The 19,587-nt window shown below is 33.2% G+C and overlaps 1 protein-coding gene across 11 annotated transcripts in view; it reads left to right on the top strand.

Annotated features, from left to right (window-relative positions):
* Positions 1–19,587, top strand: part of Ahi1 (Abelson helper integration site 1) — a 179,432-nt gene that overhangs the window by 108,839 nt on the left and 51,006 nt on the right. For all 11 annotated transcript variants that reach the window (XR_007345822.1, XR_007345823.1, XM_048798685.1 and 8 more), the window contains one exon: positions 6,976–7,031. Coding sequence is in view for 9 of the 11 variants with exons in the window: in XM_048798685.1 (XP_048654642.1) it covers positions 6,976–7,031 (56 nt within the window). In the remaining 2 variants the exon portion in view is untranslated. The remainder of the gene's footprint in view (positions 1–6,975; positions 7,032–19,587) is intronic.

Below are 19,587 nucleotides of genomic sequence, written 5' to 3'. Positions count from 1 at the left end.
TTTAGTTTTCCTTTTTTTTAGGGGGATGGGTATCATACAGGCATTGAACCCAGGGACACTTAACCACTGAGCCACATACCCACCCCTTATATATTTTATTTTGAGACAGGGTCTCACTAAGTTGCTTAGGGCCTCACTAAATTGCTGAGGCTGGCTTTGAAATCACAATCAGACTTCAGAGCTGCTGGGATTACAGGCATGTTCACCTATCTTTTTCCTAGTTCTAAGGGCTTATAATCTTAATGTAGCCAACTTTATATTAAATGTAACAAAAAAGGATCCCTTCCTTCTAAAAAATATATTCTACCGGAATATAATAAAATTTTATTTTTGCATAGCCATGGGTAATCAAAGGATAATTCTCTCTGTGAGTCCTACAAAAAGATTTATGGAGATTTCCAACACTAAGTATACTTAGGTATAGTGTTGCCTGGAACCAATAGATCTTAAGAAGATATGGTTAAGGAAGTAGGGAGCTTCTCCAGGTCCTCACACAGTGCCCTGTGCTTGGTGGGCAGCACATGGCTATTTTTCGATGATATATAAAGTTGATGCATATATGTTTTGACTTCAGAACAAGGCATTCTTTCCTGTTTTCATTTTTATGTAAGTCTATGTTTTTTCTCTCGGTCTTTGATCATGATCTTGAGTTGAAGGTTAATAGAGTTTAGGGTAACTAAAAAATACTTAATTCTCTGTTCAAAATAGTTATACAGTGGGATAAAAAGTCATGATCTGATTTTTCTACAAAGCAAAATACTGAAAGTATCTATTAAGAAGCATAAAATTTCTTCCATTCTCTGGAGTATGTTACTATCTGGAAAATTAGAATAAGTTTTTTGTAATAATACCTTGTATTTTGTTGTGAGTTTATTACTAAAGGAAGAAGTAAATTAAAGCTTCTGAAAACAATCCCAGAGGACTGAGGATGTAGCTCAGTAGTAGATGCTTTTACATAGCTTGCAAATGGTCCTGGTTTTCATCCCCAGTATCAAAAAAAAAAAAAAAATTCTAGCACATCCTCAAGCATTCTGATGACTAAATGAGTACTGCTCACACTTAATGCTGTATTATAGCTTATGAATCTGGTGGATATGGCTTAGGAGGGAACACATTCATTCAGTTAATATTTGAGAAAACTCTTAAGGACCTTCTGTGTTTTGGTCATTTGGGTTAGGTACTATGGATATAAAGATGAATAAAATTAAGTCCCAACCACAGGGGCCAAACACACACATAAATAGGTCTGAAGGGTATGTAGCTTAGAAGCATGAGTTTCAGTAATGGTACTGTTGCTCGTTAGTTGTGTGATCTTGGAAATGTTAGCTACCTTCTGATTTACTTTCTGAAAGCCAATATTTTCTTTCTTTAAGATGGGGTCCTCTTTGTTGTTTGTTTAATTACCTATCTTAAAATTCTTAATTCTTGCTTTTTGTCTGCTTCATTTTAGTTTAAGAGATACTCTGTTTCTCACATTGACATCAGTGGTACTACCAGTTATCATTCATGTGGTCTTTTTCAGGATACTGAAATCCCTTAAAGAGAGTTGTTCATTTTCTTTGCCTCCTCATGTTTTGTGTTGTCAGCTGTACTGATGGAGATCTGAGCTGTTGCTACAGACAACCTGACCAACTTATACCTCTGTCCTAGAATAGATACTTTATAAATGTATTTATTACTGTTAGAATCAGGAAGGTAACCAGTAGCAGAATTGAAACATTGGTAAAAATTAAAAACAAACAAAGTCAAGATCAGTAGACAAAGAAAAACAAAAGAATGAAGTAAATTAACCAAAAACAAAGAGAAAAAAATAACAACAATGTAACTAAATAGAAGCAGAGTTCAGCTTCCAGTTAGTATATACAAGATTGGTAATTTTGATCACTCTGACTATAACATTGGGAAAACCTAACATAGACAGAAAGTCATCAAAGATGTGGAAACAAAGTCTAAATAAAATAAATTGCAAAGAGATTGAGCCCTTCCCATAAAGGAGTAAAGGCCAACTGTCACTTATTAATATATTGGAGCATTTATGGAGGTAGAAGCACAAGAGAACAGAAGAGCAAGCCTCCAGGATAGGGAGAAATGAGCTGAGGACCATGTGGGCCACCATGATAGACTGGAATCTGAAAGATCCCAAATGTGAGTCAGTCTTATTCACTCATCATTTCTCCCCTAGAGGATTTTTTGTGACATAAGCAATAACTCCAGAAACTGGGAGAAAGGCAGAGTTCTCATAATCTCTAGGAGTTTAAATCCCAAAGTGTTCCTAAACGGAGGACCTTAACTTACTTTTGGAATACCTAATATAATAGGTTAGCTATAGTAATAACTGCCTGCCCCAACCCAAGCCAACTCCTGATTTGAATAAAGAGATCTTTATTCTTAAAGATTTTCTTAAAGAGGAAATGATGACCCCTTTCTGAGGAGAGATATTTTTTATTTCATTCTCTACTGATTATATGTCCAAGAGTTCTAACCTGTAATCAGAATTTACAAGGCATGTGAATAAAGCAGAAATAAGTGCCCCATAATCAAGAGAAACTGCAATCAATAAAAAGAGTCCCAGGGATGATGGAAATGTTGGAATTAACAGATAAAACTTTTGAAATAATTGATGCATACGTTGAATAATTTATGAGAAAACATAATCAAAATGAATGACAAGATAGAGAATTTCAGCAAAGAAATGGAAATTCCCAAAAAAAAGAATCTAGTGGAAATTCTAAACCTGAAAAGTGTGTTAGATAACATGAAAATTTATTAGATGGGCCTGTTAGCATATAGGGCTCATTGAAAGAAAGGATCACTGAATTCTGGAATAAGACGATTGAAATCATGAAAATTATCCAAATTGAAACACAGTGGGGGAACAAAGCCCTGGGAGGAAGAAAGAGTATGAAATCTATGTGTTAATGTAAAATGGACTAAATATGTATAATTGGAATTCAGAAGGACTGTAGAGGAAATGAGTTTAAAAACTATTTGAAGAAATAATGGGCTAGGAATTTTCTTACTCTTGTTAACAAAGATTTTTAACCTCCAGACATTAAAATCTAAGCAAATCTCAAGAAGGAGACACATATACACACACATACATGCTACATACATACATGTAAAACCACATCTAGGCACATCTTAATTAAAATGAAGAAATTGAAACATAAAGAGAAAATTGCAAAAGCAGTCAGAGGGAAAAGAATGAACACTGAGGGAAATAACAGTAAGAATCATGCCTGCCTTCTCATAAGAAAAAAATGGAATGAAATCACTTTCTGAAAGAAAATGGCCATGAACCTAGATTTCATTACTCATTAAGAACATGCTTCGTAAGTGAATATCCACTAAAGACCTCTCAGGAAAAAAGCAGTCACCAGATTTTCACTATAAGAGATTGAACCAGGGGTTCATCTGCCTGGAGCAAAATCATTTCATTTGAAAGCCTGGACCTGCAGGAGAGGGTGAAAACACTAGGAAGGATAAGTATGTGGACAAACATAAAAGACTGTATTTTAAAAAATTCTCTAAAAGACTTGACTTTAAAACAAGTATACTGACAATATATTGTCACATTTATAACATAGAAGTATAAGCAGTAAGGGTAGTGAGGTAAATGTAGGAATACTGATTTAAGGTGCTTATATTGTCCTTTAAGAGGAAAATCCTAATTCATGGTATACTGTAATAAATTAAGGGTATATCTGTAATCTCTAGATTAATCATTAAAACTGTGAAGATGTATAGCTAAAAATCCATTAGGGGACATAAAATACAATAGTAAATATTGAATTATTCTAAAAGAATATAAAATAAAATGTAATATATGTGTAATATGAATTGTAATGCATTCTGCTGTCATATATAACAAATTAGAATTTTTTTAAATGCAGTAAAATAGTAAGATGGCAATGTGGTACACACCTGCAATCTCAGCTACTTGGGAGGCCACAGCAGGAAGATTCCAAGTTTGAGGCCAGCCTCAGAAACTTAGTGAGATCCTGTGTCAAAATAAAAAAAATTTAAAAGGCTGGGGATGTAGCTTAATGGTAAATCACCCCTGGGTTCCATATCTAGTACTGAAAAAAATAAAAAAGCATAGCAAAATGGTAAACTTAAAGCCATACCATTTTAATTATTTTAAATGTAAATCATCTAAACATTGAAAGGCAGAGATTCTCCAACTGGACAATACATCAGTAATATTTCTTGGCGGACTGATTTTTATTCGTATTTTTTCATTTATTCATTTTAGAGATATTCTGTAATCTTAAGTTCATTTGGAAATTTTATAAATTTAAAATATTTCATGACAACTTTGACATTTTAACTATATTCCTGCACAATTAGTATTTTAATGACCATATGTATTTATAATGTAGAGTACAAATACAATTACATTTTCTTCATTTATTTCATGTTTTCCAGAAAATAATGTTCTTTTGAGAAACAGAACCAATAGGATATGTTTGTGTATACGTGTATATGTGTACACACACACACACACACACACACAGAGAATGATTTACTTTAAGGAATGATGGAAACTGTCAAGTTCAAAATCTGCAGGCCAGAAAAGAGTTATAGTTCAAGTTCAAAAACGCAGTCTATCCACAGATTTCTCTCAGGGGAGGTCAGCGATTTTCTTAAGGTCTTAAAATAAGTGGATGAGGCCCACTTACATAATGAAGGCCCATCTACTTTCTTGGGGTGTACTGATTTAAATATTAATCCCATCCAAAAACAAAATACCTTCAAAGAAATATCTAGAATCATGTTTGATCAAGTATCTGGGTACCACAGCCTACTCAGGTTGACATGTAAAATTGATCATTATAGCAAGCTACTTAATATGAGCTTTCACTTATTATACTTTACTAAAAGTGAAATTGAGATACAAATGCAGATTTTTAAGTAAAATTTCCTTAAAATAGGAAGCTATTTTAGGACATTTTCCCTAAGCTTATTTCGTTTTGAATATATATTACTGCAATCTTGGATAAAAACATTTCCCAACAATATTATTTCCATTTGCCACCTAAATTACAACTAAGGTTATAACTTTGGGTAATCTACTTTTTAAAATTCAAGTTTCCAACTTATTCTTGCCTTGCAAATGAAACTAAAATATGTTGTTTTTATCCTTGTGATTGTATAAGCTAAGGATATTTATTTGGGGGTTTTGTTTTTATCATTTAAAGTTACTTTTTATTTCCAACTAAAGTTACTTTCTAATTGGATAAGAATTTTAAAATTTATAATCAGCTTAGGTCAGTTTTATAGCAGTCAGGTTACAATAGTGAGAACACACATGTAGATGTTGCTAATTCCTGAACCCCATGGTGTGAGCCCTCTCATTTGAAAGCTTCTGGTGCCAGACTGCTTTCAGTGGTTACAGCTAGGAGGGTTGCAGACATCAGGGCTGGGGAAGTGGGAATTTCACCAATTGTTCTGTGTACCTCTGTATTATTAAAATCTTTGAACAAGAATCTTCATTACTTGGGTCTTGGGTCTGGAGATGTAGCTCAGTGGTAGTGCTTGTGATTAGTACCTATGGAGCCCTGAGTTCTATCCCCAGCATTTAAAAAAAAAAAAAAAAAAAATCTGCACTATTTGAATATTTTCTAAAATGTGTTACTTGTCTTTTTTTTTTAAGCTTTTCACTCAAAGGTAATGTTCCTCTATGATTTAAAGTCTTTCCATTAAAATTACCCTAAAGACTTACTACATTTAAGATAGAACCCAGTTCATTTACTGTATAGTATTTTTTCAAAACAGAATATCTCTGTTTTATTAGACTCAATCATAATTTATTCATCTTATAGCTAGGTAGTGAGTGCTAGATAGCCTGTAAATAAATATTAGTTGATTGGATTAAGGTAGCTAGTAGTTTATACCTCACTGTCTAACAATAATAATTGAAAGAAATTTTTAAAACAAAACAAAAGCTATGTTTTTAAAAAATGTTTCATGGTACATTGTTCATTTTGAATATATTCTTTCAAGTTATAAAAAGCAATTGCTTGTGTTGATCTCACTGAATCCCTTTTCATACTTCATGTTAAGTGCTTGTGAAACAGAGGAACTAATATTTTGTTTGAACTAGGAATTTTGCTAATTGCTATTAACAGACATTGGAGTTCTCACTTCTAACAGGTCTTGTGTGTGACAGCCTTTAGTATTATTTAAACAAACTCTTCTGATATCCTCACTCTTATGTAAGTTTGCTAATGGACAGAGATTGGAAACTAAATGAGACCAGTGCCTGTGTTCATTTTTAACTTGAGCTTGACTTTGAACCAGTATCTTACAAATGAGATACAATGTGTTATATCCTTGAAGGCTGCTTATTACAAAGAAATGCAGTAGAGGACATTGAGAACAAAAAGATAAATCCACACATGATAAAAGGATATTTCTCAAGATTAGCCATCAGTGTTATCATTTTAAAGGAGAGAATCAGGGAACTTTCTTTTTCCTCAGATACACCATGGTGGTTGAATAAATAATAGAAAATGTCATAGTAGGAAGTCAGATCAAAGAGAAATTCAAATAGATTTATTTATTCTTTTGAGAAAATAAGGAAGCAGTGATTCCTTTCATGGCCTTTATGATATTTCATTATGAAACTTGATGACCTCAAGTCAGAAATAAACCTTTCATGGAGGAAATGCAGCAGAGTCCAGATAATGGTGTAATTTTGAGCTGGAAGCAAGATATGGCACATCTGCCACTATTGCTGGAGGCCACTTGAATGGGAAAACTGTCTTAGCTAACCTTAAGTAGGGTGTCTTAGCTAAACTCACCAACTGTTCCTGACCAAAGAATTCATGATATAACTTGAAAGGATCCTGCCAGCTGAGTGAGGCTTTTTTCTTGTAGACTGTATGAGGCATGTCTTACTGACATGAATGTTTTCAAAATAAAATGAAGAGGCATAATAACCCCATATTCACAATTCTTTTCTTTCCACAGGGATTATCAGCATAGAAAGAAGGCCTTGTAACCATCAAGTAGATTCACCTCCAACGGTAAGGCCTCTTTTTGCATTGTTAAAACTGTAAAAAACTATAGAATGATGCTGGTTACAGTGACACAAAGCACCATTGTAGAAAACTCTTATGACTTCCTTTTGGCAAAAAGTATGTCCCTGCAGGGAAATTAATGTCATGTTTTCCAAATAATGAAGAAAACTTTGTAATTTTTGTAAAGATATAGGAAAATAAGATACAGTATTTTTACAGGTATTTATTTATACCTTAAAGTAGCTTACAGTTTTGGCAAAGTGCTTTTTTTTAAAATGAGTGCTATTTCATACACTAGTACTATTTACAGTGAACGTTGTATGACACCGAAAGAATGCCATTAGTGCTTCATTTCTCTTACTAAAGTAAAATCTTATTTTTTATTCCTCTTCTGTTACTAACAGACAACAAAAGCACTTAATTATTTACGATATTAAAAATACGTATTGTAAAAGGAAAACAACTAGATTTCCCTTTTAATCTCTGGGTATATTTGTGTGAAATATACATCATTTTCTGGTTTCCAGTTGAAAGATTCATAAAACTTGAGTACATCTTAACCTTTCCTTCAATATAATGTTCTTATTCTGTCTATACAATAAGTCTTTGTAGTGCTTCATTCAATTCATTGTTTCTTGTTATGAAAAAATTTTTATTCAGTAATATATTTTTCAGGAAAATAAAGATAATGTTAAACTTTATTTGAATTTTATTGATGATTAATAATTGCCTCACTAGAAAGTTGACTCTATTTTCTGTTTGTAATAAATCCACACAACTGATTGATATACCATAGTTGATAACTTAATGTATGATGCTCCAGAAAAGACTAGTTTATCAGAATTTAGTCATCAGCATAATCATAAAAATTACTTTGCTATAATATGGGTTTCAGTTATCTTTTAGTAAGTATGCTAAAAGAGTAGACATAATATTATGTAGTTTTTACTCTTTAATGTTAAAAAAATACAGATTAGCAATTAAGAAATTTATGTTTAATATATTTGAATAATATACTCCATCATTGAATTATTTTACATACTTCCAAAATTCACTTTATTCTTATAAGCTTTCCTGTGTCCATGTGCTTACATTCTTATTTGTTTATACATTCAGGAACTCAGAAAAGTAAAGCCTGGCAGTTTTCTGTTACACCCTCTAGGCTGATTGTAAATTCCTAGGTTTTTAAATGATGAAGTAATAGAGCCTAATTCACATGAACTCATAAGAAATAATGGTATTGATATCTATAATAGTGACAATAATTGCAAAATTACTCCATGAATTAGGAACTAAATGTAAAGCATAATAGTTTAGATATTGCTTGTCTTTTTTATTATGTTTTTCCAATTGGGTTAGGAATTGATAACTTCTAATTTATTAATACTATTCCTACTCTAGACAATCAATGAGTTGTTTTTGTTTTTGTTTTAATTTTGTTTTTTGCAATGGTGAGAATCCAACCCAGGGCCTCATGCAGGTTAGGCTAGCACTCTACCACTGAGCTGTACCCCAAGCCTTGATAAGTTTTAATGTATTTCATGTTTGCATGCATTCCTCAAACACCCATTAGTTCCCCAAGTTTTCACTTGAGTCCAGGTTAATTTTGATGTGTATTTCTCAGGTGGGTCTATACTTCTCCTTCTCTCTCTTTACTACCATCTAAGGTGTTCTACCCATCCTTCACAGTCCCGTCCCCCAGTTTGCTGACAGTTCACCTTGTCCCTTTCTCCAAAACCTCTGAGTGGAGTCACAAGTCCACTCATTACCCAATGCACCCATGTCTGCTGGACAGGTAAAGTCTGATTTTCACAGAAATATAATTATACTAAATGTTTAGAGTAAGGGAGAGGAAGGAGTCTCTCAGGAAATTGAACAAAGTGAGATATCTGTAATCCCAAACTTTGTGCTATCCTGGTCTGAAAAGGAGAAGAGTCAATTCACTCATTGAACCTGAGGGGGGAAAAAAAAAAAAAACAGAAAGAGAGTTGGCCAGGATTTCAGTGTCTGAGACCAGGCTCCTGACTAACTTCCTGACTGTGTATCTAACCCCTCAGTTTCCAGGTTACTTCTTTACCCATTATCACTCCCTCTTCCCTCTTGCTCCAAGTACTCTAGGGAATGGCTTATGTCTAGGAGAGTGTTAAATGCCAATTGCAGTTATTCACCAAGTGAGGAAAATAAATAAGAATTTCTCAAGCCTCTGTTTTAGGGAATGGTGTGTTCCTTGATAGTTCAAGTTAGAATTCTAAATGGACTATTCAGTAAATATATGGTTATAGGGGATAGTTTGAGCATATAGTACTATAATATAATAGCAGTGACCCTTAAGTAAATATAGATTAGCCTGAGAACAAAACCACCTCTGTCCTTTTGTTCTGTGTTCAATCTCTCTTTAATTTACTTCTTTTTTGTATTTTATTTATTACTTGAACTTTGAATGTGTTTTCTTTTTGACATAAATAGTAGCCTGCCTGTTTGAGATGTCTTTAATAGAAAGTGGAAAAGAATATCCCCACTTGATATGAGCTTATCCATCAAAATGAATCAAACTTCTCTTTTTAACTGGGTATATGGTCTCCTCTTTTTTGCATCCTGAGCTCTTAATTTTGTTAATATCCTAGAGTACATTTTTCAGATTGTTTTTTCAAGAAATATAAAATGGGAGATGAATTATCTACATATATAGTTAAAATATATCAGTTCTCTTTGCATAAGGCCAATTTTTTATTATTTTGACATTACCTATTTGCCTAAAAACATTGTAGAAATTGGTCATCTTTGCCTTCTGATATTTAGTGTTGCAGTAGAAACACTAGATATCAGCTGTATGAATATGAATATTCTTTTGTACAAATAACCTGTTCAGCCTGTTCATCTATTATAGATTTTATTTTCTTCCGACCTAATGTCCTATTTCAGATTTAATGGCCAACAGGGTAACCACCTTCTCACTGACTTTTTCCCTTGGTAATTTTCACCCAGATGCTATACTGTTAAGAGGAAATGTAAATAAGACATGAGACAATTACAATATTAGAATTAAATCTTGCCACTTTAAGAACAAGTCCCTGCACCTGCTTATAGGCAGGATTTTATCAGCCTCAGATTAATCAAAGGTCATTGAATCCCAAAAGGCAGGTGTAAAAGTTAGTTAATAGTTAAATCAGTTCAGGTTTGAGAACTGTATTTACTTTAAATGAGGGACTTATTTGCAAATCAAAGAGAAAGCACAACTAGCATAAGGAAATGTTTCCCAAGTTAAAACATACCTGCCCTTTAATGTATAATCATATGCATAGCAGAGTCCACAGCTTTCATGTTTTCCGACATAATTAATATGCCTATAAGACATTAAAACATAGTAAACCATGCTGAATATAAAACATTCTTTTTAAAAAATATTTATTTTTTAGTTATAGATGGACACAACATCTTCATTTTATTGTTACGTGGTGCTGAGGATCGAACCCAGTGCCCCACGCGTGGTAGGCAAGCACTCTATCTCTGAGCCACAACCCCAGCCCCTATAAAGCATTCTTAGTGATTTGTGGAGTATTGTTTTTGAATCTCTTTTTTTAAAATATTTATTTTTTAGTTATAGGTGAACACAATATCTTTATTTTATTTTTATGTGGTGCTGAGGATTGAGCCCAGTGCCTCTCGTATGGTAGGCGAGCACTCTACCTCTGAGTCACAACCCCAGCCCCATTGTTTTTGAATCTCTTCCAGTGAAAACTGATATAGTAAATTCAGATTATATCAGTATGGCCTAATTTAAGTGATTGTTTAAATTTTTGTAAATTTTCTACATTTCAAATCTGTAACACTTAACGAATATTACTCATTATTCTTAATCTATTCAGTGATGCTATGACACCTATTAGAACAATTTTTCTATTTAACAAATGAATTTTTGGCACTTTATAAAAATACAGCTTGCACTTTCACAGACGCCTCCATATCTACCACAATAGTTCAAATAAAATCCAGACTGTCTGAATTTTACCATGATTTTATCAAGATTATACCAAATGTGGAATACTTGCTGTTTGTCTAAGTCTTCCCTTATTATTAGGATTTAAAATGTCCTTGCTTCATTTGTAATTTAAATATTGATTTATTATTATTTTTTTGCTATAAGACCAATTTTTCAAGCCTTTAGCACATTCATTCTGCAGTTATATCCCTTCTAACGGCTGACTGGTAATTTTTTTCCTATAATCTATTAGTTGTAAATATGTATAGACTTAATTTGTCACCTTGAAACTATTTCTAAATGATCATGATGTTGCTTGCCCTTAACACTAAATTTATTCATAAAGGTACCGATCTGAATCATATAAGTTAAATTTCATTCTGAATCTCTTTTAGATTACAAGAGATCTGTGCTGAATCACAGCCTTTGGGACAGAAGTCCCCTGTGATTCTCCTTTGCAAAGCAGTAGTCCTTCTTTTTCCTTTTTCTCCAGAAAAAAATAAAAAGATATTTGTGCTTTTTTGCATCATTTTGAGTTATTGTTAGATTATTATCATTGTTTTGTCCTTTCTTCAGGTTCTCAACATTGCTGTATACTGCAGTTTTACACTTGTTTAACATACTTTATATATAATTTATGTAAATGTGGCTGTTTCATATTTTAATATAATATTTGGGACAGCTTGTTTATGGATAAATACATGAATGCAAGTGAAATGTCTTCAAAGGGTACACTTTATTTTCTCCAATCTAGCATTTTCCAGGAATTCATAATATATAAACTGGGGTGAATGTACCCCTATAAAACTCATAAAATAGAACCATGTCCAATCTCTTCCTGTAGGTAATTGCAGGGTGGGGAGGGAACCCATAAACTCTAAGCTTTTATAACTTAAGTCATAAAAGAACCTGTTTCACTTATCAATAAAGTAACAATTCAAAGCAGTTCCATTGAAATTCAAATATAAATGCAAAACATATTCTTTTTTAAGGTGACTTATAGTTATTCATACTATGACATTTTTAAGTGTCTGCACATTAATTTTTCCCCAGACACTGTAAATTATGAAGTTTATGATGATTTTTCCCCATTAGCATACTCTGCTGACATTTATGTTTTTCTTAGACTCCCCGCCCCCCTTTATCTTTTGGCTTTGATGAATTTTAAATTTTTTTATCTGACAAACTTAAAATTCTGAAAATTTCATGTTACTGGAGGACTACATATAACAGTGGCATGAACTCAACTTATTTTCTAAATTATCAGCAGACAGATGTACAGTATACACATGACAGAACTATACCAGGCAAAATATGTATATGTTTTTCTGTGCCTTTATAAATGTCTTTTAGTATCTCTTGGTCTTATTAGAAAAGTGACCTGTAAACAGTTAAATCCTAATACATGTGCAATAATGAAAGGGACATCATGTCACTAAGGCAGTCTGCACACAAGTATAGCAGCATGGAATAGGGTGAATGCTATGGGGATTCCTAAGACTGGGGTAGTTTGGAAAGGCTATTTAGAACAGGCAAGTCCTAACTGGATCTTAAAAGAAGGATGGGATTTTAAAAAAAAATACCAGTGTGACCAAAGTTCATAGAGGAAGAAAAGTACGCACAGTTTACAGATGAGTAGAGAGTTTGACTGAAGCAGAGTAGATGAAATAGGAGAAAATAAGAAAAGATGATTAGGACATGATTTATAAGGATTATTGGGTATTAGATTAACAATAAAGAACATCAATATAAACACTAGTAAAGCATTTGAACATGATAATAATATGAACAAGGGGGATTTTTTTGAATCTCAGAGCATTTGAATCTATCTCATTTTTTATTGGTACATATTATTTAAGCAGAATGGTGTGCTTCATTATGTGGTATATTCCTACATCCATAAAAACATGACTGGATTCTAATTCGACTCCTCAATACCTCCTCACCCGTTCTTCCACCCTCCCCCAGACCTCGGCATCACCCATAATGGTCTCCCTTCTACTTTTATGGCATCTCTTTTGTTTTCCTGGTTTTTCCATCTAGCTTCCACATATGAGAAAAAACATGATACTTTTTTGTCTCCACACGTGACTTATTTCACTCAAAATTATGGTCTCTAGTTGCATCCATTTTCCTGCAAATGACATTCTTTTGTTCTTTATGGCTGAATAAAACTTGGTTGTATATATACCACATTTTTTTTATCTGTTAATGAACACCTAGGCTGATTTCATAACTGATGGGTATGCATGTATCCCTAAAGTATGCTGACCTTAATTCTTTTGAATAAATAACAAGGAGTGGTATGGCTGGATCATATGGTAGTTCTATTTTTAGCTTTTTGAGAAACCTCCATGCTGATTTCCAGAGTGGTGTACTATTTTATATTCCCAACAGTATATATGAGTTTCTTTTTACCTGCATTCTTCCCTGCACTTATCATAATTTTATTCTTGATGATTGCTATTCTAACTGGATTGAGATAGAATCTCAGTATAGTTTTGATTTAAATTTTTTTGATGGCTAAAGATTGAACATTTTTTCACATAATTGTTGGACATTTATATGTCTTTTGGGAAGTATGTGTTCTGCATTTTTGCCCATTTATTAATTGGGTTACTTGGGGATTTTTAGTGTTGAGTTTTGTTTTAACTTTTAGTTCTCTCTATATTCTGGATATTAACTCTCTATCACAAGAGTACTGGAAAATACTTTCTCTCATTCTATATAGGTTGTCTCTTCACTGTTGTTTACTTTACTATGAAGCTTTTTAATTTGTTGTCATCCCATTTATTGATTTTTGCTCTTATTTCCTAAGCCATAACGGTCCTCTTCAGGAGGTCTTTATCTGTGCCAATATATCCAAGTGCAAAATTTCTGGTCTTATATCTAAGTCTTTGATCCATTTTGAGTAGACTTTTGTACAGAGTGAGAGATAGGATCTGTTTCACACTTTAAATGCATATCCAATTTTCTCAACATCATTTGTTAAAGAGGCTATCTTTTCTCCAACATATGTTTTGGGCACTTTTGTCAGGAATTCAGAAGACTGTACCTATGTGAGTTTGTCTCTGTGCCTTCTATTCTGTTTCATTGCTCTACATGTCTGATTTTTAGATCAATACCTTGTTGTTTTTGTTACCATAGCTCTGTAGTATAATTTGAAATCAGGTATTGTGATGCCTCCAGTGTTAGTCTTTTCACTTAGGGTCTTATTCTGGATCTTTTTTTCTTCCAAGTAAATTTTAGGATTGATTTTTCTAGTTCTGTGAAGAATATCATTGGTGTTTTGATGGGGATTGCACTGAATCAGTAGATCACATCTTGTAATATTAATTCTGCCTATCCAAGACCATGTGCGGTCTTTCTATCTTCTAGTGTCTTCTTCAGTTTATTTTTTCAGTATGGTATAGTTTTATTGGAGAGATTTTACACCTCATTTGTTAGGTTTATGTCTTGGTTTGGAGGGTTTTATTGTTTGTTTGTTTGACATTGTTGTGGATAGAATTGTTTTCCTAATTTTTTTCTCAGTGAATTCTTAGAAAAAAGCTATTGATTTTTATATGTTTATCTTGTATTCTACCACTTTGCTGAATTTGTTTATCATATTTAAAAGTCCTCTGCCGGTACCTCTAGGGTCTTCTAAGTACAGGATAAGGCAAACGGGAACAATTTGACTTCTTTCCCTATTTGTATCTCTTTTGCTTCTTTCTCTTGCCTAATTTCTCTGTCTAAAATTTCAAGTACTATGTTGAATAGAAGTGGTAAGAGTAGACATCCTTAGCCAATTAAATTTAGGAGCACATTAAAAGGATCATACATCACGATCAAGTTGGTTTTATCCCAGAAATGTGAGGATGGTTCAGCCTATAAAAATCTGCAAATGTAATACACCACCTAAATAGAACCAAGAACAATTACCATATGATCAGCCTAATAGATGCATTAAAAACTTTCAACAAAATTCAACACCCCTTCATTATAAAAAATCCCTGAAGAAAGTAAGGATAGAAGGAATTCATCTCAACATAATAAAGGCTATATATGACAAGGCCAACATTATAGTGAATGAGGAAAAACTGAAAGTATTTCCCCTAAAGTCAGGAACAGAGTAAGAGCATAATGTTTTAAAAGATTAATATAAAGCATCTCATGAAATGAAAGCAGATGAGTGAAGAAAGAAAGAAGGTAAATGAGCTGTGAGCTACTGAAATCCATGTTTAAGGTGATAATAGTCTGAATAAGAAACCATGAAAGTGGAAATGAAAAAGATTTGAAGTTTAGAACTGATTAAAGTATATTTATTTTTAAAGTCTATATTTAAAAGGTTAGATGAAGAGCCCTCATAAGAAGACACTGAGGAGAAAAGAGAAACAGGAGATTAGGAATAGTGTAACATCTTGAAAACTTATGAGATTTTATTGGAGATTTTTAGTGTGGAAAACTCTAAAAACCTCCAGAAGTGGAAAGAGTTTTTGTTTGGAAGAGTGGAAACCGGGACCCTAGACAAGGAAGCTGGTTTCACACTAAGAGATGTGATGAATCAGAAGTAATTGAGGAAGCCTGTTATGAGAAGTAGATGGAAAATAGAATAGTAGTTAATTTTGCTTTGTGTATATGTTTCTAATTTATTTCAGAAAAGAAAAAAAAAGCATTATGCCAAATGAGCTTGCAATGAGACTAATCTATATAGAATATGCAGTAAATATTTTCTTTTTTCATATTTTTTAAAACTGAAAAATCAAAATCTGTTAGTTGTGTAAAAAAAATTTGTTCAAACTAAACATTTTCCATATGAAAGGAAATATCCAGCAATATGAATGGGGCAGGAGAAAGATGTAAACTGCACATTTTAGCATTTGACAGAAGAGTAGAGATCAGTTGTGGCAAGTTCCCTTGGTAATAAGGGACTTAAATTTTCTAATTGGTAAAGTGAGAAAGGTTGAAGATTAAAGTCTAGAGTTCTATAAATCTTTTCCTGCTGCACTTGTTGCTCCAGGGCAATGTATTAAAGCAGAAAAAAAGTCTGCTAATCGTCCTTTAAATGGTCACTGTTCATTTCACTCATTCTTCCTGTTCTCAGGTCTCAAATCCACTTCTAGGTATACATAAGGCAGTTGGGTTTACCAAGTCAAGTAACGAATACCCAACACTGTTGTTGCTATTGGAAATTTCATGCTGCTTAATAAGTGATGAAAGGTTAGTTGTCTTCAGTGGATCAAAAACTAAGGGTCAGCCTGACCACATGGTGCACTCCTGGAATCCCAACTACTTGAGAGGCAGAAGAAGCAGGAGAATCACTACCCCCTGGGCATCATACTGAGACCCTGTCTCAAAAATAAGAGTCCCTTCATTGCAGACTGCAGGACCTGGTCTTTCCAAATGTGTAATGAAATGATGCCCAACTTCAGGATATGGTGTCCAGATAGCTCTGCAGCTCAGCCAGTGCAGGAGTAGTGCAGTATGAAAGAGGGATGGTGCTGCTCAGGCTGTGGAGTGTGCTATCAAACAAACACCCAGGAATCTTTTTGTTCATTTCAAATTTCACTAGTTTTCCTAAAACAAGGAAAGGGATGCTTAGTTATATACTCTTGGTAGAAGTTGAAGAATAGGATAATTAAAACCATAAATCAAGGACAATTCAACAAAAGAGCGTAAATATTTTTAAAACAGTACTTGTAAGCATAGAAAACCAAAAGAAATTAAAATCATTCCATTTTAAATTCTTGATAAATTAAATCTTTTAGAAGACTTAAGTGCTGAGTACAGTGTCTAACACACAGCAATTAAATAGCCACTAACCTGATTACTATTACTATTAATAGTAACCAGATTACTATTACTCTCAATGCAAGGCTATGTTTTTATCCTTGGTGGATTTCATCAAATTGTTTTTGACCTACTGTCAAGGCTTTCAAAATTCTTTTGATTTTTTTTTCTATGGCAATAACTCTCCCAAACCATAAAATAAATTTTATAATATTCCTTATGAATTGTCTTTATTCAAAACATTAGAAAAACAACAAGCAGTGTACACAATCAAAATAGCAATTATTTTTTTTTAAAAAAACATTTATATTGTTGATGGACCTTTATTTTTTTAAAAGAAAGAGAAATTTTTAATATTTATTTTTCAGTTTTTGGTGGACACAACATCTTTATTTTATTTGTGTGTGGTGCTGAGGATCGAACCTAGCGCCCTGCGCATGCCAGGCTAGTGTGCTACCGCTTGAGCCATATCCCCAGCCCCGGACCTTTATTTTTTATTTATTAATTTATTTATATGTGGTGCTGAGAATCGAACCCAGTGCCTCACACATGCTAGGCAAGCACTCTACCACTGAGCCACAATCCCAGCCCCGCAATTATTTCTTTACCTTCAATTGATTTAAGTTTTTACATGTTGTGTTTGAGAGGTATTATTACTTAATAGTAATTTCAGTTTTATATGGTATTTAAACAAAGCTTTTACTGCACATCTTTTAAAATAGGATTTGGTGATTACTTATTTTTTTTTTCTTTCCCAAAAAGTAAAATAAAATTTGGTTACCTGAAAGAAGCATTGAAATGTCTATAGCGGAAACCAAAACTTAAATTGATCATGTCATAAAAGAAATCATTCGGAAAAAATTGACATTCCTCATTATAGAAATATAATTTTCCATTTGGGTAGAAATTTAAACAAAAGTTATCAAACTAGCTGTTTTTCCTTCTTAAATGAACATCTACCACCTGCTACTACTAATATTCCATAGATTCTTATTTTGACATACACAAGTCTATAAAGTACCATCTTCCTGTAATGCTCTTTATTCTGCCATCATCTCAGTGTCTCCAGCAGTGAAATCAGTTTTTGACAGATGGCCCCATAGCAGTCACTAACACAGACACCTCTTGGTATAATCAAATAATTGGCTCACATATTAGCTAGATGCTTAAAGATTAAGTGAGGTAAATCCCTAGAGGAAATAAGACATTCTGTTTTTATTGGAACTTTATAAAGTTTTCTTGTCACCATATCTGTGGCTGGTTATATCTTATGGCACCATGGACACATTTCTCTGGGAGCACTTTTATATTTAGATGATATTTTATCAGACCCAGAAATAAATGTCTTCAGAAATAGAGTTGGAGTTAGTAGATTGTTATTTTATTTGAAAACAGGGTAACATTTATGATTATAGGTGTTCCATAGAAATATTTTACTATAAAATACTATCCTTCTGTGATAATTTGAAGAGCTTCAAGGGTTGAACAATAATAATTAGGCCTAACATTTATTGAGTACTTCTTGTGTACGAGACACTGTGGAAAGTGTTTTATGTGGACAATTTCACTTGAACATCATACTTCTATAAGATATAGCTATTCTTTTTTTTTTTTAATTTTTTATTGTGGGTTGTTCAAAACATTACAAATTTCTTGACATATCATATTCGACACTTTGATTCAAGATATAGCTATTCTTATCACCACTTGTCAATGGAAAAACCAAGATGAAGGGTTTATATGGATCATCTGGAAACAGTTAGATTTTGTTAATGCATTATGATAGACTAACCAAACATCTTAATTCTAAAAACAAAATCAATGTATGCAAATAAATTCTTAATGTCACTCAGTAACACAAGACAAATTTTGTGGAAATTAGGAGCAGTTCAGATAATAAAAACAGCAGTTAACACTTGTAAAACCATTTATGTTTTTAAAAATTCTATATACTATATGTTATTCCATCTGATCTGTGTAACATTACTGTTAATGAAATTAGGCAGAGGGTATATAGTGACAGAGGCTGTAGATAGCTGAGCTCCCCTGAAGGAAGAGCGGAACAAAATAACAACAAAAAGGTCAAGAAGACTGGGACTTAAGACAGCCCAAAACAGATTCCTCCATCTTAATAAATCTACCAGGAAAATATCTAAGAGAGTGAGTTTCTAAAATATTGCTTGGAAAACATCCTGTCCACCCACTAAGAAGTTTCAGACAGATAATGGTTTGAGGTTAGTGAACAGAATTTTAGCTGATTTCCTGGGAAGAGTAGTGCTTCAGTTTTAATAGCTGTGGGTGGATTAAAGTAGCAAGAGAGTAATCTGGATGTGAGAAGGGGATCTTGGGGCTTGGTGGGAAGAAAGAGGCCCAGAAGCTGTGGTTTTTCTAGTGCACTGGCAGAATCACCTGTGACCTTGAGAAAGGAAATTACAAACACCTGCTATACTTCAAACTATGCTACCCACATGCCACAGACAGCTGTTTGAAGAACAGGAGTGAAGGAATGAGAAGGTAGTTATGAGTGTCACCCAAGAATTAGGTGAGGGGGCTCCTTCTACTCTTCCTTGAAACCTACTTGGAAATCTCACTGATTCTTACATTTCTTCTAATAATACCTAAGTGTGAATGATTCCCAAGATGATGTTCTAATCTTAATTTTTCTCTTCTTTCTCCATTATACTAGAAAACTCTTTATGATCAGTTCTTAGGCTGTTAATGTTTAGTAACCTAGAAAACAAAAAAATGAGTACAGCTCAGTAAACTTCTGTCCTCCCCCAGGGCCTTCACTGGGTCTTTGCACTTTAATTTGTT

The sequence above is a fragment of the Marmota marmota genome, unplaced genomic scaffold (assembly GCF_001458135.2).
Source record: "Marmota marmota marmota unplaced genomic scaffold, marMar, whole genome shotgun sequence".
Classification (NCBI taxonomy): domain Eukaryota; kingdom Metazoa; phylum Chordata; class Mammalia; order Rodentia; family Sciuridae; genus Marmota; species Marmota marmota.
Note: the sequence above shows the minus strand (reverse complement) of the source record. Positions and strands in the feature narration are given on the sequence as shown.